Source organism: Protomyctophum parallelum (genome assembly GCF_964188405.1).
Source record: "Protomyctophum parallelum genome assembly, chromosome: 21".
NCBI lineage: Eukaryota > Metazoa > Chordata > Actinopteri > Myctophiformes > Myctophidae > Protomyctophum > Protomyctophum parallelum.
In genome coordinates this window covers 31,121,605-31,143,351 of record NC_139713.1, presented here as the reverse complement: position 1 = coordinate 31,143,351, position 21,747 = coordinate 31,121,605, and the positions used below count along the sequence as shown (strand labels likewise).

Below are 21,747 nucleotides of genomic sequence, written 5' to 3'. Positions count from 1 at the left end.
TGTTTGTATTTGGGCAAAACAGGCTCTGCAAATGCTACTGAGAAACAGTTAGATGAATGAAAGTTGAATAATTAAAAGGTGAAATGGAAAGAGGAAGGGCTAAGACAAGCAGCCGTGAGGCTACAGCGCAGCAGAGGAGAATCCAAGCAGCCTGCAGCCAGAGAATGAAGCTGAACTCCTGGAACCCAAGCTCATCTGTCATCACCTGGGATAGCTCGGCAAAAAATACATGTGTGTCTCTGTCGGTAGTGAGTGTGCTTGTGCGTGTGCGTGTGTATGTATGTGTGTGTGTGTGTGTGTGTGTGTGTGTGTGTGTGTGTGTGTGTGTGTGTGTGTGTGTGTGTGTGTGTGTGTGTGTGTGTGTGTGTGTGTGTGTGTGTGTGTGTGCGTGCGTGCGTGCGTGCGTGCGTGCGTGGGTGCGTGCGTGCGTGCGTGCGTGCGTGCGTGCGTGCGTGCGTGCGTGCGTGCGTGCGTGCGTGGGTGCGTGCGTGCGTGCGTGCGTGCGTGCGTGCGTGCGTGCGAGCGAGATCATCACAAAATAAATTCCAGTTTTAAAATGATTTGGGGAGTAGTTTTTAGCAAAGGATTCAGGTAGGGGTTAGGATTCGGATTACCTCCACCTTATCGAGTATGTTTACTTCAAGCAGGTGTGTATTATCGTGTGTGTGTGTGTTTATTCCCAGATTGCCAGATGTCATTATAGGCAAACTTTTTTAAATTAGTTGATAAAAAATAGTTGATCTACAAGGTCACAACCTGTCACATTGCGATACATAAATGTGAGAAAGATGGGCTATTACAGAAATTACGTACTAGTCAGCTTGTAGTGAAAACCTGGCCCAGTGCTGCAAGGTTAGTTAACAGGTGTCCCTTTCCCAATGAAACTCTATGTTGGTTAGAGAAGGGAGGGACTGGGCTAATGACCCTTTCTTTACTGAAAGAGGAATGTGAAAATAGCTGATCTTATCTGAAGGGAGAAGGGCCAGGGGAAACCATTTCCTTAGATGGCTAATGTCATATCATACATCATCTATAATGCCATGTCATCATGTGTTGCAACACAGAAGTCAGCAACAATAGTCAAGTAGAAACCATTATAATATCCTGCCTCAGTGATACGTCCATGTTGAAAGGTACAGTATATGCAAACAAACGTACCTTGTCTGGTTCCATCAGGGAATGTACACCGAAGCTCATACAACCCAGTAGTTCACTTTTCCTGTACAGTCAGAGAAGATGATAAATGGATAATTAGAGAGATTTCTGTTTAATATTTTCCTGTAATGTAGAGTAGCCAATTATTTTTTATTTTTTACCCCTTTTTTCTTAATTTTTTGTCATGGTGCCAATCAAACCTCGCCACTGCTAATTTACCCCTGTGCCACCCAAGAAAGCACCGATGTGGCAGGTTTTAAAAGACAGAAGAATATAGCAATTTGGGGTATCTTGGGTGTCCATCAATTACATTCTTCACCATGTGCTGTGTGAAATGCACGGTGTCTCTACATATCGTTGGCGCTATCGGGCAGAAACCAGCTATCTCCATTTCTTCCAAAAGAAATCAGTGCTATTGAACACTGTTTACGTCTGTGTGTGGATTGTACAAATATTGAACCAATGAAAGTGTGTTTTCCAACATTGATTAGAATGACGGTCAGAAGTCAGACGGAAAAACAATCTCCATGGTCAAAATTCACTTGAGCTGTATTTGGGTAAAGTGATGATAATATGCCCTTTCGAGTATCTAACAATGTATAAAGTCATCGCACCAACTTTGATGAGGCAGTATTGTGTTCTAAAAATGAGTTTATTCATTTTTTCCTGAAAAGTTTTTTTCTGCACAACAGCAGATATACAGTATTGTTGATGTCGGGATGAAACAGACAGACTTAGCCACTTTGATACTGGCATCCCTATTTTTGGAATGTCATAGGCGAGGATTATAAAAATTAACACCATTCCCATGTGGATCCTAAAATCCACATGATCAGGTGTTAAACAGAGAACAGAGATTGTTGGTTCATCCGACCATATGTGCTCCGTCCCCAACCATGAGCCTGTTCCAGCACAAATCAGGCAAAGAGGCGAGAGTAACTCCAGACACATCAAACACACACAACACAAGTATATACTCATGTACGCACACACACTATCACACATGCACATACACACCTAAAGCTGCCCACTAGAGCAGCAAAATGTCATTGTATAATTGATGCTGCTGCTGCCCAAAAATGGAAAGAAACGATACAGAAAATATTCAAACTGGAGAGAATAACTTACAGAATTAGAAACGATAAGCCTGAGTGAGTATAACAGAAGATCGAATAAGTGGACAAATTATGGGGCCATTAAATGTATCATTATTTATATCACCTATTATTACTTAAGTGTTATTAATATCACTATATTTATTTTGACTTTTGTTTGTGAAAGTCAAATGACACAATACTGCCTCATAAAAGTTGGTATTGGTGGGTATTGTGACATTAAATATCGTCAGACACTTGCATGAGAGTGGGTGGAGTTAGCTGCTTTAGCAGACAGTTTGAGGGTCCAATGAAGTTAGTTGGTTTTGTCAGAAGCACTTCTTAACCGACACCGACACACAGACGTAAACCGTGTTCAATAGCACTGATTTATGGGAAGAAGGAAAAAAATGGAGAACCGAGTTAGCTGGTTTCTTGTGCAATAGTAGGTGCCCTGCAAAATTAAATGTACTGAAATATGAATTAACTGCAATAAAAGTATAAAAAAAAAAAAATATATATATATATATATATAGACTACAGCTACGCTACCTAGCTGTGCAAGAGAAATGTGCAACATGACTATTCTTCTCACTCAGGTACCTGGTTTTGGTGTCCGAGTTCCACATGGTGAAGAGCAGTCGTTTATGAAGGTCCTTCGCACCGACAACGCTGGGGAACAAAGTAAGCTCGATTTCTGCATCAATTAAACATGATCATACAGTAACAAATCCATAAATCTGAAATAAACAGAGGGGGTCCAAAAGGTGGGGTGGGGGGGGGTGGGTCCTTGAAATAAAAAATACATTGAGTATGAGCTAATGTGGCTAAATGGTTGCAGGGGGTGGGGGTTGTGTGACTAAGCAGTACATAAAAGGGTTGAGGGCATGAAGGTTAGAGCGACAGACTGGCACACTGTGAGTCATGCTGGCCACAACAACAACTGGAGGCTAGGAAAGCACTGGAGTGAGACTGATAAAAGAAAAGGCCCAGAGTCATTTGCACGCACACACGCAAAGAAATTCACAAATACTTAGATTTAAAATTATATATTTGTACAACTATGTACTATTACGTATGCTTGCACAATAATGTAAGGCTATTTTAGAGAGGCACAACATTCACATAGGATTTGGATGGTAGTAGAACTGTTTTGGATGCTTACAAAGAAAAGGTCTGTAAGAAGATAGGGTTCCTACAATGCGGAACGATCTGGGTCTTCTGTCTGTCTTTAGGGTCACTATCTGGGACCATACCGATCTGGATAACACAGAGAGACACAGAATAACGCTAGAATTGGCTGATATTCTATTGATGTATTTCCATTAATACAGCCATTGAACGTCTTAAAGTATGTAGTCTTGCTTGTGTAGCCAGACAATCAGAGTTCTCCGCCTACTGATATGTCTGACGACATCTAAGTTCAATGTATGCATGACCATTGACCACGGGCGCTGACAAACCTATGCCCACCGCTTGAAAACCAATCCTGACACCGTCCCAATATGAAGGACTGCCTTCACAAGTCTTTGTGTTGGGTCTGTGATGCTGTGATATGATCTCTGATCGTTTGACTACACGAGACCAAAGAACATTCTATGCAATTTCTTGGAGGAAATAGGAATTTATCTCTGCAGCATTCTAATTTGTCGTTCTCTGTGTCTACTCACCGAATAATACATTGCTGCGAATGGAGGTAAGTCTTTGTTATATAGTGTAATTCCCTTTGATCGTTTTAGCAGAAAATGTGGAGCCAAATATTTCCACTTTTTCACGGGATTCACACAGGTTGTCATTCGCATCAGCAGTAAACATGCTGATGTCTTGATGAAAAGGCTGTCGGGAGCTCTCTGGTGGAGCTGTTGCCCCCGACTACGGATAAACGTTTGAAGATTTATGGATGGACTAAACATGTACATTTCCTTCATTGAATTTGAATCCCTAGACTACATTGAATTGCATCGAGTGTTCTATTGCTGTATATGAAATGCTATATCAGCAATTATCTCACTAAATCCTTATTTATGAACTTAACTTTGGTACTACCTGCGAGTGGGCTAGTGTCTCAGGAACCCCTAGTCATAACATCTTTAAATGTCTTGATGAATTGAATACACAGAACCACAATGGAAACAAGCCCTTAGCGCTGTGTTCTCCTTTTTAGCATCATTGTATAATCATTATCATACCACTGTACTATTTGCAAACTGTTACTAAAGTATTCAGTAAATCAAAGCAATTAAGCCAAATATATCATCCTCGGCTCATGTAAGCTAAATTACATGAGCCGTGCCTAAATGTTTACAGTATATTCAATGTTTACATACCTTAACATAAGAGTCACATGTCCCTGCATCATCTACAAGCATGTCCTTAGCCTCCAGAACTGTGGACAAAGTATTACATCAATAGAAATGATTATTTCTTGACCCGATAGTTCCTACTATATATGGTCTGTAACTGATAACACCTTGCAACAGGGTCATGTTTCCATTTGTCTCAGAGTGTTGAGGGTGCACGCTCGGCAAGTGCAGATGTTTAAAGACAGAGAACCTGCACTCAGGTTCCTCTATAACTAATAGTCTAGTAGCCAGAATGTGAACCCGGACCCGGTTTTATGTTAGAAATGTTTAGTATGGGTCCCCTCCCCAGCATGTAGAAACTGCCGGATGCTAACTTGGATATGTTGAGCAATTTTCATAATAAGGAAAAGAAAATCTAAATGTCATTATGCTTTATGTAGCATTTGACATGTCAAACTAGGGGGTTTTCATGATGCTGAATCCATTCCAAGCATTAGTTTTGCACAAAATACACTCCTTAGGCTAAAACGGCCATAGCCGTAATCACAAATGTGATGATGTCAGCACATTTGGGTGGCTAACATAAAACTTTGGTGTACTCAACATGACCGGGTTCACAATGGGGCTCTATGGGCTGGCAACTAGACTATAATGCTATGATTGACAAAACATTACCAAACAGCAGCGGATCCTTTAAAGAGCCTGTAATCCAATGTATTTGATCGTGCAATTTGCGCCTAACAAACTCTAATCTAGCCATGCAGGTTGGCTATTTATAAGAAGCATTGAGGGTTAAGCCAGTGCCCAGAAATGTACTTAAGCTGAAATAATAATAAACCTCATTTACAGTTTGTATATAACAGCTTTATTAACAATGTTACAAAGTGCTTATACCAATTATCAAAAAAATATATATTAATACATTAATAAAACAGAAATGATATCAAAACAATAAGAACAAGGCAAGTACAACAACAATATGGAACATATACAGACAATGAACTTAAACTTAGAAACTACCACCTTAAAAGGCATTTTGTTTTGTTTTTTAAAGGGGTGGGGGTAGCTCTGGTCCATAGCCTTCTACTGCTTCTAGTAGAAGGCTATGGACCAGAGCTAGGGTGGGGGGTACTGCCCGGGTACACCTGTGCACATTATAATGACATGAATCATGATGGTTGCAACTATACTAGCCTATAGCACGATATAGCCTATGGCCTAGTAGCATAAACATTAGCCCTACGGCCCGATGCCAAATTCACAAATTATTAATGGGAGATTTTTTACTATAGGCCTATATGTAGGCGGTAGGCATAGGGCACGCAATGAAATGACATGCAATATATCACATGTGGTCTACTCGCCTTAACTTGCCTATGATGAATTTAGCTACATAGAAATGTCTATTTGTATGTCTCTAAATGTTTGTATGTCTTTAAATGTTTTGATGAATTGAACAATGTGGACCCTGTTGTAAACAAGTGTAATGCTTAATTGGGTCGTCCACTCACAGTTGACAGTCTTTGTATTGAGTTTGTGCTTAAAATGTACTGTAAATTCTACAAACTGTTAATAAATATTTCAATCAATCAATCAAAGCCTCGTCTCTCTCTCCCTCTCACGCTTCCCAAAACAGGTTTGGGAATTGATTACATGAATCCGGCACCTGAGCAGAGTGCGCATGTACCCCCAATGTTTGTAAACAATTAACCCGCCTACCGGTATATAACTTCTAACTACCCTAATTATTGTTATAAACTGCTTTATCAAGACAATACATAAGTGAATGTTCCTACATCCTACTTTAGAAAATAAGCAATGCATCACTCGCTCTGCACCTGGCTTGGCGACCTGTTTTTAGTGTTTGTGGTGTCGAGTGGAAAACTTAAAAAAAAGACAACGACCATTAGCCTATGGCTGCAATGTATAAGCAGCCGGCTTGGCTAGGCTACTTGTAATTTAAACAAAATACCAACCTCTTGACGGTGAAAATCACTGGTTCAATCACTGTTCTCAAGTAGAATTGGTTACACATTCACATAATATATGGCCACACGTCTGTCTGAAGTGAAGGCAACCTCGCGTCACCAGACTTTCCACCTAGACTGAAGCAGAGTAGACTGTAGAGTAGGAGCTGTGATCTCGCCGCAAAGCGGTGGTGCCCACTACCTACTGCCTCTGGGCTATAGTTCCAAATAACACTGCTCCTATGGCTGGAACTATCCCATTTAGCTAGAATGAGCACTTCCGCATTCCATTGTTACAATGGGAGTCATCAACGAGTGTCGCCACTTACTGAAGGTAGTTTGAAAATTTAGAGCATGAGCGGGACAAGCGAAGCTAGCTACTGTAATGACACGAGGTTAACGGTGTAATTAAAATATCTACATTGTGTAGCCTATGCCAATCAACTGCTCCGCCTAAAGTCCCTCCGCCGGAGAAAGTAGTCCTTTCTTGTTCACCAAAGTGTCTATTTTATTTGGAATTTCAATATGTCTACAGTCTCTGTATACATTACAGTGGTGTAAAGTACATTTACTCAAGTAGCCTACTACTGTACTTGTAAATTATGATTTTATTTATTTTTTACTTTACTGGAGTATTTCCAGTCCCACAGATAAGTGATTGATTGATTGATTGATTGAAATATTTATTAACAGTTTGCAGAATTACAGTACATTTCAAGCACAAACTCAATACAAAGACTGTTAACTGTGTGGACGACCCAATTAAGCATTACACTTGTTTACAACAGGGTCCACCATGTTCAATTCATCAAAACATTTAGAGACGTACAAATAGACACTTCTATATAGTTAAAGAACAGAACAGGAATTCATCATAAAGGAAGCAAAAAGGGAAAAGAAACATATACAGTGAGGGGAAAAAGGGAGTGGGGGGTATTCAGATTTTACGGGGGCCAGTTTCGAATTGCAGAGTGGTTTTGAAGGAGTCAAGGGATTCACATGTCTTAATGACTGTTGGTAGGGCGTTCCACATTTTGGTGGCATAGGAGCAAAAATAATTTAGTCCCTTGTTTGTGCCGAATCTGGGTTGTACATGGTTTGTTGCACTCCCTCTGGTGTTGTGGGTGTGGACTTCGTTTACATTAAGGAAGTATTTACAATTTACAATTTACAATTTAGGCATTTAGCAGACGCTCTTAATCCAGAGCGACTTACATTTAAGCAAGAACAAAAGCATGGGAATACATCACATAAAAGCATTTATCATGAAACATGCGTAAGCTAAGAAGGTAACAGTGGAATATCTATATGATGAAACTATACATACACTATACATAATAAACTATACATATTCACTACTATGCTATACATATGTACTATGGCGTGCTATGACTATATACAATACAATTATAGTGCTGTCTACATAACATGCTATAAGTCTGTGTCAAATGCTATCTAAGCCAACATAAATGCTATCTAAGGGGTTAGGGTAAGTGCTATGGGCCAATAGCAGGTAGTGAGATTTAGACAGGTACATGGGTATATCTTGGTGGTGTATCGAATCTTGTGGACCAATCAATAATAGTGATAACGGATTATAGCTGAAACAGTAGGCCTATAGTTCATGTGATTGATTGGTCTTTGTAACAGGCTCAATAATTACGGGACAGGATACAGCAACAACTTTTAATATTTTCCTTCAAGTTGTCTTTATGTCTATTTCTGTACAGCACAGCTACAGTATATTCACCTCTAGCCTAGTAGGCTGTATAATCAGTAGTAGATGTCACACACAAATAAGATTAAAACAAAAACAGGTAAAAAATAGAAAGGGAGTTATTGAAGAAACTGTGAACATGTTTAGTAAAAATTAGCATTTGAGAGGAATGTAGCCTACATTCAAATCTACAAAGACAGTGAGCAGTTGAGACGAATAAGCATATAAATTCAAAATTAATTCTGACCACTCCCCGAAAAGGCCTATATCTGCCCTGACCCCTTATCCATAGTTTATACATTATGGATTTAGCATGGACTTAAATGGTTATTTGTCATCCGTTAACTGCATGCTAGGTATAATATTGAAAAGAATGTGTTTAAATTAATTAGCATTTGACTGCAATGTAACATAATTAGTGTTTGAGTGGAATGATTGATAATGAATTACACAATTTAAAACATAAAAGCTTGATTTTGAAAGAGAAGAAAACAATGAGTGAAAGTAGCATGCGCAGCCGTTCAGATTGGTTGTTAGGCGGTTGCTTTCAGTGGTGGAATTAAAAGTATTATTTTCTCTCTTTTTTTTACGTAACTGAAGTGATATTGATGAATTCCAAATCAACGCATTCTAATCTAAGGCACCCCTGGAATGGCGTCACGTACGGCACCCACTTTGAGAAACCCTACGCTCCATCCCATAGCTCTATCCTCACTTGAACCGGAATTTCAATGCGGTCCGCCTGACTCCGCCATGATGACAGTCACAGAGGAACTCTTATTCTTGATCCAAACAGTGAGGAGCATGGATTAGGAGGCCTCTCTGAGGATCTGTGAGCGAGGATACACGAGTACATCCTTTCCAGCAAGACTTTCCAAACTGAAATAAGCCCCATGATGAAAGCACCGTAAAAAATGCCACTGTGTGAATCATCATATCATATCATCATATCCCAGAGTAGCTGAATTGCACTGTGACAGATGGGTGGTTTTAGGGATATAAAGTCTGAGAAGATTCATCCCGAGGAGGATTATTATATGCTGAAATTGAGTGGTGAACTTTTAGCCAAATGTATTCTACTTGTTGTACCTTGCATTTCCGTTTGCTGCGTTATCCATTCCACTGTTTGCCTCCATGTAAGTTTTGAAAAGGGTTTAAAACGGTTTCAGTCTCTGAAGTCACTCAGGTGTGACAGTAACTATTCCTACACAGTAAATATTATCCAGATACTGTAAACGGTGAAGGAAGGGAGAATGTGAGGAAATTGAGTTTGCTTGTTAGCTCATACTGCAGTGGAGGGAAAAGTATTCACATAAGGATCAATACTGCAATGTATAAATACTCTGTTACTTACAACTAAGTAAAAGTCACAATTTACTACTTGTAAAAGTACAAAAATATTGGTATCTAAATGTACTTAAAGTACCAAAAGTAGAAAGGACACATATAGAATGTCCCACTTCACATGTTTTCAAATGTATAGATTGTATAAGTGAGATGGGTGTCAGCTGGCATGGAGCAAGGAGAGTCGCCAGGCTCCGGAGCAAATGGCCGTGAATCGTCGCCCAATGTTCCAATAGGAATGGGAGGAACTAAGTCCAAGTAAGATTGTATAAAATCATTTAGAAAATAGCAGATCTGCAAGCTCACAATGCTTGCTTCATCATACACCCTTCCCCACACCCCTGCGCCGCTTCAAACACACACAAACCCAAAACAATATCATCATCGTATGCCCCACACAGACAGAAAGATGGCAAGAAGTATATGGCATGCCACCTGGCAGAGTTCTGCCACTTTCTAGTTCACACATTAAATCAAAACATTACCATATAGTAACAAACAATTGTGTTTTGAAACCCTTTAGACTTTAGAGATTATTTGAGATTTAGAGATTTATTTGCATGAGGATTTATTTAAGACTGACATGACATACGCACAAAAGAGGTTTGTGTGGCTTTCACTTTATGGGTCTTTTCTACTCACAATTGTTTCAGAGAAAGAGGCATCATTTGTAATAGATTGATTGTCTGTCTGTCGGACTGTGTCTGACTGTCTGCATGTCTTTTATTTTCATTAATCATCTGTATGCTTCAACAATTTAATCACTTTCAACCTGGAAAAGGCTGGCATCCATATTTCCATATGTCCAAACATTTCCAAAAATCATAGGGCTTAAGTGGTTTAAGTGCCCCCTTCCTACAAAGACTCTAGAGGTTTGCAGACTAATGAGAATGATGATGGTATAAAGCGAATCAGACTTGTCTGACATACACTGACAACTGAGGTTATAAAATGAATGGCTATAGCTTTGGTTCTTATCCGATTATTAATTGCATACTCACCACTAACAACAAGCAATCCATCCCCTGGAACAACTGAGAGCTTCAGCTGTCCTATGGGAAAACGGAGAGAAGAAAAGCAGTACAATTATGATAGAGCTCTGTGAACTGTACCATGGTTCATTATAATAGTAGACTTCATGGAATCCAAGTTAACCAGTTAACCCGCTCAGGGGTCTATCCATGGCACACTCCTCCGCCATAAATAGCCGATTTTCTGTGAGCATCTGCTATGTTCACTGAATGTTTGACTGTTCGCCTATTTTGACAAAGCCAGAATAGTTTATGGTGTGACTGTTTTTCTAGTTGAACTTTCCCAATGTCTCCTGGTCTTTGGTCTCTTGTAATTTTACTGCTGTTTTCTCTCTCTCTCTCCAACTCTGCTAGAGGGTCCCGCCTGCACTGTTGACATGGGCACTGTTAACACTGGCATCATGATTCTAAATTAAATCCTCCTCATAATAGCAAACTAGGCAAAGATGTGGGAGACTTGTAGTGTGATCACACTCCTGGAACTTCAGGGTTTGGGTACACGAGATGTTTGTCGTTCCCACACTGAACTTGGCATGGTAATCAGCTTCTGGCCACCTAGGTCAAAATACTGTTTAAAATACCTTTTCTGGGTCTTGGGAATGACTGAACCAGCCAGACACAATGGGACTAGCCTCGGAAACCCAGACGTTTTCATTTCCAGGGAGAAAAAAATGGGACCAGACACAAAGATGCCTTTGGCAGTCAAATCAATATGCATGGACGAAAGTGTGCGCGCGGGTTGATAAAAACAGGTTTGACAACTTATATATTTTGGGTAAATGTAGGCTATCTATATTTAGTGGGCACAAGTTAATATTACTCTTTTTTACTAATAATCTAATGTTTGCTAAACCATTTAAGACCTCTATACTCTGCCATACGGCAAATAGTGGATTTCCTTTTTCCTTATTATTACCGGTAGTTTATTATTATTTTTTTTTTAGCTATTAGCCTATTAGTGTAGATGGCTCAAATATATAGTGGAAATAATCATAGTTGCAACATTTGATCTATAGCCATTGTACCCCTAAAATCACAAATGACCCACAATAATTTGATGCAATTGAATCTCCTCCCAAATTCACAGAAATGTAAACATTCTACATTGTATTTGTAAATTGTGCTTTCCTGTTCTTCGGAAACTCAAAGCAATTCACTGCATTTACATTTGGTAATTCAGATCACACACTGTGGTCAAGCTGAGCAGACGGCTTGTCCGAGTATCATATGGTCGATGACAAGGACAAGTACATGGAACAGGGTAAAGAGGCCAACTGGGAATCGGGAGTCCAACTCGCTCGCCCTTGTATACTATACACGTCCAAGTGTCCCTGAGCAAGTCACTTAACCCCTAACAGCTAGCCCTATCTACTCCCAGTGGAGACAAAAAAAACAGAGTAGACATTTTGGTACGCGCACGCGCACACGCACACACACACACACACACACACGAAATTATGTCTTGATCACAGCACTCAAAAGGTGTTAATTTGAAGCATTCTCATTTGGCAACACAAATGTCTGTGATTTCAACACAGTGCTGAATTAGTGTTTATTAAGTTTAGGTGCATGCTTTGGCTGTGGGGAAAAGCTTTTGTTTAACTGACTTAAGACTAAGACAGCTCGTACTGAGAGTAATTTGTGCAGACAATAAGACTCAATTTTTTATGTTGTCACATTTATAAATGTATATTTTATAGTGAATCCAACATTGGTTGTTTGTATCAACAAACTTGTTTAAGCCGCAGGGACAGGACTCGGGAGCATTGTAATTGGCAAGCCTGGCTTGGCATTTATCCCATAGCCTGTAGCTAGGTAGGACTAATTGAAAGAGATGGCATAGTTGTCATTGACAGATTTGAGAAATATGAGAATGGAGTTCATTGATTGGCCTGCCCTGCTGTCAGTGTGCAAAGAAATATGATGCTGATCGGCCTAGTTGGTAGTATGTGAGCTTTGCTGACATACAGGCTACTTTGCATCTGCTCTATGTGCAGTCAGTGTACATACAGGCATCTGACTCCGTCCACAGTGAAAAGATGCTGGACAGCACGCTGCTCATAACCGTGACCAAGTTCAAATATATTTGAGCTTACATAAACTCCACTGAGGGCCTCAGGAGGAGACTGGTGTAGTCAGCATCAAAGTGTGGATGAGGACTCTCTCAACGACTGCAGTCAATCCTTCACTACTGCTCAGATACGTAGACTGCCATGGCCGAGATTGAGAAGTCACCAGATGGCCGCGCAAGGCCCTTGGTTTAACGAAATGTATGACAGCATGCTTAAGAGTAAGAGACAAGATCAAGGGTCGCTGTCTGAAACCTTCTGGCCACAATACCCGACACCCTGAGCATGCCACCTGTCAAACTAATCTGTAGTGGGAGGCCGAGCAAGCAGGGCCCTGCCTCAAGAGGGACAAGACGACTGACCAGCTCAGCGGGGACAGCGGCCTCACAACCGCAGAGGAGCTGCACTCCTGCATGGAGGATTGGGCCAGCTGGAGGAAGAGGACTAATCTTACTGGCTCGTTGCTACTACCCACTAGATTTGGATTTGGATTTGAAGTGTTATTATGCTCCACATGCAGATAATTAAAAAATTAAAATAGTTGAAGGTAGTAAGTGGAAAGGAGGACTTACTAACTGTAAGAGTTATTAAGACATAATTAAAGTATTGAATGTATGACTATATTGGTCAGTAATTCTGTGTCTGTGTGTGTGTGTGTGTGTGTGTGTGTGTGTGTGTGTGTGTGTGTGTGTGTGAGAGAGACAATTCTCAATTTTTTGGTCAAATATCAAATCAGTCAATGACAACTTTCTAATTTGACACATTTATTTTCACAGACCAATAATGGCAATGGGCAGCTATAGACCGGAACAAGCCAATTGCAGTAGGCAGAGGAACATGCATGGTTTTACTATTTTACAGAGACAGAGATAGCGTGAGAGACACTCATTACGCCACCAAACCACAGTTCTATTAACTATAAGGGACAAACGGGTCTATTTTCGTCCAAGCTTTCTAAAGCCACTATTTGGGCATTTAGCATTGGGGAAGGGGCGTTCCCCTACTGAAGTGGTTATTTTGGTCACCTGTCTAAAACACCTCCGCTACCCGTTACATTATGCATATAGGTGTGGTTACAATAATGAAACCAATCACCGTGCCACATGCCATTGCCTTGAAGAGATCCCTTATACGTTACCCAAGTTAGCCAAGTGCTATATTGCTTCATATAGCCTTACGGTCTATGCTCATAGCCCATGGAAGAGTGATGCGTTGCTGTCTCACTTGTGCATTTCCCCCCCCCCCCCCACGCACACAGAGCCAAGAACACTCATCTCATCTCTCACGCTCATTTTTTACATTTCTGTGCCCGGCACAAGTTAAATAACTTCTTTGACTATTATATAACTAATATCTATCTATAAATGCACCGAACAATGTCTGTCACTCAGTCATTCTGTCTGTCCTTCTGTCTGTACTGTAGCCTACACCAAAATAGCCATTTAGGGGAAAGCATGCCAACACGTCCATGACCACACCTCTAGCGGGTGACGCTGGACCAAAATACCATTTAGGGATAGAGCAAGACCAGTGGCTGACTTGCGGGTAACGGCAGTGACGAAAATAGATAAATGTGGCACCGCTAAAAACACCCCGACATTAAACAATAAAATATAGGCTAAGTAATAAAAAGTAATAAAGTGCAGGGTGGTTAGCTTTAAAATAAAGGCAGAGACACTTTCTCCTACCTGGGATTGGGGTTTTATGCCAATACATTAATTTGTGGGACCCCAGCAACCTTTGCATTTGCCTTTAAATGTAGGCAGCCAAGGGGCACCTGGGGATACAGGCATCATCATTATTTAAAAGCTTTTGGCTTTTAAAAGGTTGTCCTTGCAGACTACGTCAAAATGTGGCACCGCTTAAAACACCCTGCACTTTATTAGCCTACTTTTTATCACTTATATTTTATTGTTTCATTTATAAATGTGCTTTTTAGTGTCAGGGGTGTTTTTAGCGGTGCCACACTTAGATCACAACTCAGCCAATTTGTGTATAGCTCCAGATTCCCAGTCATCTGACAATGATAGTATCAAGTGGAACTATGTAAGATGCTGTCTAACATGTCTAACACTTTGTCAGATTTGACATAGAGTAGAGAGAGGCCGACAGAGAGTAGAGAGAGAGAGAGAGATAGAGGATGATATTGCTTGCTTCAGACTTGCATTAAAGAGCAGTGCATTAAAGACATGTTTGGGGCAGCATATATGGTACTATAAACACTCCACCATCTAGTGGACTCTTAACTGTAATGCAGCAACGGCAACCAAATAAATGAAGCAGTGAATCTGACTTTTGAACAATTAAGCTAGGCAGGCTACACTTGGTAGGCTGAACATGGTAGGACATTATTCATTGACACGGTCCCAGAGGGCAGGGTCTGTACTTGGACCCCTTCATTTCCCCCCCTTCACCAAATCTTTTTGCAGGAAATCTATGACAACACGACAACGCAATGTGAACTGCCATTTTCACCAAATGGATCCCATGTCTCTTTTAAGTGCCTTCTTAAAACTCACCCTTTCATGTTGTCTGATTTGAATGGTTGGTTACGCATTCTTCTTTTCTTTTATTATTTTCTTGATTTTTACCACGTTTACTTCCTACTGTGAAGCACTTTGGTCAATTTCTGTTGTGTGAAATGTGCTATATAATTAAAGCAATACTGGCAATGTAGAACTCTGGTAACAGATACAGTGAAAGTCTGGATTCAAAATGACCTGAGTAAAAAAGTACAAAAGTATTGATATAAAAAAGTACTCATTCAACAGAATGTCCCATTTCACAAGTCAAACATATTTAAAAAAATAGGCTAGTTGTAACATAGTAATTGGCTTAAACAGTACTGTACATCCAATACCTAGACATACTATACATACTTTAGTGGTAGACGATTGAAGAAGAGGCATAGTGATAATAGCAAAGAGACAGCGTGGGCATGGCAATCAATTTGACTGAACCCATCATAGCTCAGTGAGGACTGTAGATGTTCAAAACACAAAGATAAGAAATATGCAGAAAGCATGGTTCCCATCCCATACATATCATTGCAGGAAGCACATTGAATGTTTTCAAAGATGCAACCACCATTCCAAAGGAATCCTGATCCTGTTGTGTTGCTCAGGTTAGGTCTGCTCTAGACTTGCCACCTTTGAGATCTTGAAATAAGGAACATACGACCACGCGGCGAAGCAGCACGGTTATCGGATCACATAGACTGGAACGCCTCAGGATCCCCCAGGAGGACGTTACTAATGTTGCTCTGGAGAGTGAAGTCTGGGGCTCTCTGGTGGAGCCGTTTCCCCCGTGACCCGACTACGGATAAGCTGTTGAAGATGGATGGATGATTTCACATACCATATTAGCCTCTGGGGTCACTTGGTGGTCACTGTGGTAACATCAGCTATTCCTCCTCGGCTATTCAGGTTGTGAGCTTGTAGATCTTTTATTCACAAAACATTTAGAAAGTAAAAGTGAAATGTCAAAGGAACAATGAAACAAATACATTTCGCATCACTCAATCAGGATGAATTAACCTGCACTATTCGACTCATCAGCGCCATGTGCAAAGTCTATATTGCTTTTGATCTTGTGTGCAAAGTATCTAGTATTACAATTCTCAAAAATCCACACCCCCATTTCTTTGTGCACATTGAGCACAGCTTTGTGCACGGTTCGGTCATGCCATAGACCGTGATGTATGTGGAGTATGCGCAAGTGCCGTTTACGCTGTGATACGTCACCGTCTGCGTTTTCAATCCAGCTTTGTGGGTGTTCGCCTATTGGTCAATCACAGTGGGGCTTTCCTAGAACTGCGGTGAGATCCATAACAATGCAGCACCGAGCCCTTAAAACAATGTACAAGGACAGTGTGGGCATACATTGTCGTTAGTTTTTCAAGTTGAGTTGCATTTTCCCGAAACACTTTGGTTGTTTTCGAATGTGCGTCATGATTTGTCAATGTGGCTGTTGGCTTTGTCCGAGGCTTACAGGTCTTTAAATAAATATGTTTTGAACCGCCGGCGTCGGGAAACCATGGGAAAATTATTGGCGAATTCTCTTCCGGTGCCCTTGCAGGGGGCGGGACTGCAACTCTCTGGGCACGTTCGGAAATAGCGCACTGAGCGCACTGTGCAATGCAAACTAATAGGCCAGTGTGCTCCGGTGCGGTATTTCCGAACGCGCCCTCTTATAACCTGACCTCCCTACTACTACTGGGGGCGAGTCCTACCTGGCCCTCCTTACGTAGTATAGTTAATCTACTTCTGATATAGTGCATATTTAGTATTGGATTCTGTGTTTGTAAGATGTCCAGGTCCACATACAAGTACACAAAAATGACATTCACCACATCCCAAAGCCCACCTTTTAAAACCATGTAATGTCTCATGCATATTACAGGTGATAAGCCATAGTCTTTTGCAGAGCAGATGCACCCCCTCTCATCTGCCTGTTACACCATCAATTATTCAGGGTGTCATTAGATGAGGAGGGACACCCTCATTACCAGTCTAAATGACTTGTTGCTACATCTGAGCCCACTCAACACTGGAAATATCGATGTCATGGTCAGGTACACTGGGAGGCGATGAAGCCAGGCTGCCAGCCTATTTCACAGTAGTTTTAGAGATAGGCAGTTTAGAGAGATAAAGCATGGCCGGTAGCAAGCATCACACAGCATCTCGTAATAGTATAGTAAAGTATAGTACAGTATAAATTAGTACAGACAGACAGAGAGGCACTTAAGGCAGATAGATACGAGTTTAGATATAGAAAGACAGATAAAGACAGGCAGACAGATTGAGAGCACCCTGTTTATGCACAGTAAAGAAACTAGTCGGTTCCTAGGGCTAGGCTACCCCGAAGACAAATGTATGCTCCATCGCACGACAGCATTGCATGCTGAAAATAGCAGACGTACAAGCTCTACGGTATGTCTTGCGGATGCAATGTAGCTTGAGCTGCAGCGTGAGCTCACTGAAGTGCATCCACCAACAGATTACAGGCTGGTCCCCTGTGTCACATACTGACACACTCAAATGTCAATACCTGCCAAACTGGCAATATAGTGGATAGTTCTCACCGTGAGTTTGGAGGAGGAAGGAGGAGGCGTCAGGGGAGTTGGCTGATGGCTTCCCCAGGTGGATTTTATTGACTTTCAGACAGGCCATCCTGGAAGAGGCTTGCTAAAGCTTGCGACAGTATCAGTGGAGCTACAGGCAAAGAGAAACTTGATACTTGTCTCTGTGTGTGTGTGTGTGTGTGTGTGTGTGTGTGTGTGGGGGGGGGGGGGGGGAGACATTGAGAGAATAGTGTCAAAACACTCACGACAACTTGAGAGAATGTATACTAGAAGAAGAAACCACCTAACTTTTTCATTAAATGAAAAACAATATATTTTTAGAAACCTTATGTTTTGAAAACTAAGCAATACTGCCTCATCAAAGTTGGTTTTGTGACTTTATATATTGGCAAACGAAGGCTGAAAAACAGCCAAAAAGAGACACACAAACTATTAGGCTGGGTTCCAGATCAAAAACAGTGATAGTTCAATAAATAAAAGAGTCCGCACACCATTTTCGGAAGGAAATGTTTTTTTTTAACACACAGACGTAAAGGGTGTTCAATCGCATGAATATGAATTAATATGAATACAAATATTTATAAATCCTCAAATAGAGGAGTTGGGTGGTTTCCTCCTGACAGCAACGTATAAACAATAAATGTTAAAAAATAAGCAACGAATGGGGAAAGTGGTCTACGTGCATGTACGGTGAATGGACAATATATGTATGGTTATGCAGTATAGTAGGCCTACCTTAAATGAGTGTTTTGGCTGCACCCATATTATCGTGTGACAGGACATGGCACACATTCTGGGAGAAACATTATGCAGTGAAACAAATGCAGCAAAATTTATATTTTGTCGTGTAGCCTTGTGCACCAGTTACCGAGAGATGAACTTTTGATATAATCCTGATTACCTCCCAGAAGGTCCCCAAATCAAGCTTAATGTAATGGAGATGAAAAGCTTTAGTGGAAAGAGAGGCTTAACTAGGGATTGACATTGATGACACAGAGCATTTTACGACAACAAAAAGCATGCACACACTCACACAGTCAGACTTATTAGCAGACAAATATCAGTTATCTTTTGTTCGTTTCCTTTGTTTAGCTTTTCCCCATAGCTCTGAATCTCCATGAAAGCCGCTGATTCATCTGCTGCTTATCAGTATCAGTGAAGGCAAAACAAAGGAGTTCTCTCAAATTTCTACTCAACTTCCCGAAGGGAAAACTGATCTGAGATTATACTAGGACAGGATGGCAACCCTGTGTGTAGGAATAGATGCAAAAAAATCCCCACATCAAACTTGCATTCACACACACAATAGAAATGCATGAGCGTGATAGAATTCTCTATAGGAAAAGAAAAAGCTTTGAATGGCAATCTCCATAAGTCCCCCACTTCTCTCTCATCATAACCTAGATAGCATTTTATGTGACAAGGCACTCTATAGTGTATATGCATAGTTTGATTATATAGATATTCCACTGAAGGTGGTGTACAGTAAATGTACAACAATTAGTAGTTACTTTTAGTATGGACTAAAAGTAACTGCTAGTTGTCTTTTGACTTTGAGGGTCAACTAATTTCATACTAACCTCACGTCCCCCTTTTGATTTACATCAAAAGGGGGGGGGTAACTACCTGTCAGTGGGGAGTGTTGGCTGGGCCGAGGAGTACGACTAAGTAATAATAATAATAATAAACTTTATTTGTATAGCACTTTTCATACATAAATGCAGCTCAAAGTGCTTCACAGGGCAGGACACAAAAATAAAATACAATAAAACACAAGTAGTTAAAATGATAAAACAATAGCAGAGAACAAAACTGAATATAAGATAAAATAAATAAAAACACATAAAAAGAAATAAGAAATAAAAATAAAACTCAACTAAAAGCAAAGGTGAAGAGGTGAGTCTTGAGTTGAGATTTAAAAATGTCTACAGAAGGTGCGTGTCTGAGCTCGAATGGAAGTTTATTCCAGGCTGTTGGGCCATAGAAGCAAAAAGCTGCCTCACCATACTTTTTTGTGCACATTCTTTTAGGCACTTCAAGTAGGCCAGCATTGGAGGACCTGAGGGGGCGGCTAGGGACATATCTAGGTAGGCAGTCACGGAGGTACGGAGGTGCGAGACCATTGAGAGCTTTATAGACAAGTAACAGAATTTTAAAGTCAATCCTAAAGACAACCGGAAGCCAGTGCAGTGATGCCAGAACTGGAGTAATATGTTCTCTCATCTTAGTTCTAGTTAAGACTCTAGCTGCTGCATTTTGGACAAGTTGTAATCTGTCAGTCGTATTCTTAGGGAGTCCTGAAAAAAGTGCAAAGTAAGGCCCTATATGTCCTCTCTGGGGGGGTACTACATGTCAGTGGGGAGTGTTGGCTGGGAGGAGGAGTAGGACTAAGGCCCTATACGTCCTCTCTGGGGGGTACTACATGTCAGTGGGGAGTGTTGGCTGGGAGGAGGAGTAGGAATAAGGCCCTATACGTCCTCTCTGGGGGGGGATACTACCTGTCAGTGGGGAGTGTTGGCTGGGAGGAGGAGTAGAACTAAGGCCCTATACGTCCTCTCTGGGGGGGGGGATATACTACCTGTCAGTGGGGAGTGTTGGCTGATGAATGAATATCAACATCCTAATATGACCCCCCCAGTCAAAAAACACTTTGTTTGAAATAGACACTCATTCTTTCCAAGGTGTGATTTGGGGTCCTAAGGATGAATACAAAATGAATATCAACATCTTAAAACCAAAATGTTGAATTGTGGGTTTGAGGGGGTAACTATACCTGTCAGTGGGGAGTGTTGGCTGAAGAATGAATATAAACATCCTGATACATCCTAATATAAATCATGACAGGCAATTCCTGCTGTCAAAATATGACCTCCCCAGTCAAAAAACACTTTGTTTGAAATAGACACTCATAATTTCCCAAGGTGTGATAATAATCATTGCTATTTTGTGTGTTTATTCATTAAAAAGGGGTCTATCCGGCTCTTCAATAAACAGAAAATACATTTTCAGGTAGGTTGCACATTTTCAACTAACCAGGAGAGAGAACCAAATCAGCTGTTATATTGTTCCAGTTCCAATGTTGTCTGCGAATTTCTTTGATTTGTTGTGCACACTACAGTTGTAGTAATGTAAACTGCTATAGTAATGGTATGGGCCTTTATTCACAACTTCCTAATATGGGAAAGGCTTTTTTCCACACTCTTCACAGAACCCCCAAACATAAAACAGAACAGCACAACCTACTGGGAAATATGTGCAATATCAAAAGGAAAGCAAATGCTTGCTTCGCTACAAGCAGAATATAGGCATTTACTCTTTTGCTTGGCAAGCAGACTAATACTAGGCCAATACTAATACTAGACTAATACTTAGGCGTTACAGTGGGGCCTGCCATTATTATTGCTTGCTTTACAATACATGAAAGATGGTGGTGATCACAGCAGGCAGATCCAATAAAGCCGACATAAAGCAAAGATTCTCAAGCGACTCAGAGTCATAGTCATGTAAAAATACAGTATTTAGTTTGAAATTCCTATGGTCTTTACAAATCAAATATTTCTAAAACCATAGGCGGAGCTTGAACTAGACGCCAGGGGGTGCGACAGCTTGGCGAGCGACCAGCGATACAATGCCCTAACCCCTAAAGAAAATGTTATTTAGGTAGTACAGCAGCACACTACTACCTGCTGTACTAATGAAACCCTGTAGTGCTGTGTGTGTGTGTGTGTGTGTGTGTGTGTGTGTGTGTGTGTGTGTGTGTGTGTGTGTGTGTGTGTGTGTGTGTGTGTGTGTGTGTGCACAGGGTTTCATTTTTTTTGCTGCACGCCTGAAACGTGACCCGACATTACGGAGGCACCGTCATAACTCTGAGCAACAATTGGGATGATTTTTAAACCACCGATCTCCAGTCCTGTGTTTATAGCGTCCACTATAGCAGCTGCACCACGAGATGCTGAGCAATCAATAAAACACAGAAAACCCTCC

The 21,747-nt window shown here is 40.9% G+C and overlaps 1 protein-coding gene across 1 annotated transcript in view; it reads right to left on the bottom strand.

Moving 5' to 3' along the window:
• Positions 1–4,627, bottom strand: part of rgs3a (regulator of G protein signaling 3a) — a 193,447-nt gene extending 188,820 nt beyond the window's left edge. Inside the window, exons 1-4 of the mRNA XM_083793657.1 lie at positions 4,577–4,627; positions 3,415–3,509; positions 2,853–2,921; positions 1,159–1,219 (exon numbers count right to left, since the gene is read on the bottom strand). Coding sequence (XP_083649783.1) covers positions 1,159–1,219; positions 2,853–2,921; positions 3,415–3,509; positions 4,577–4,618 — 267 coding nt within the window. The 5' untranslated portion in view covers positions 4,619–4,627. The remainder of the gene's footprint in view (positions 1–1,158; positions 1,220–2,852; positions 2,922–3,414; positions 3,510–4,576) is intronic.
• Between the last annotated feature and the right edge of the window lie 17,120 nt (positions 4,628–21,747).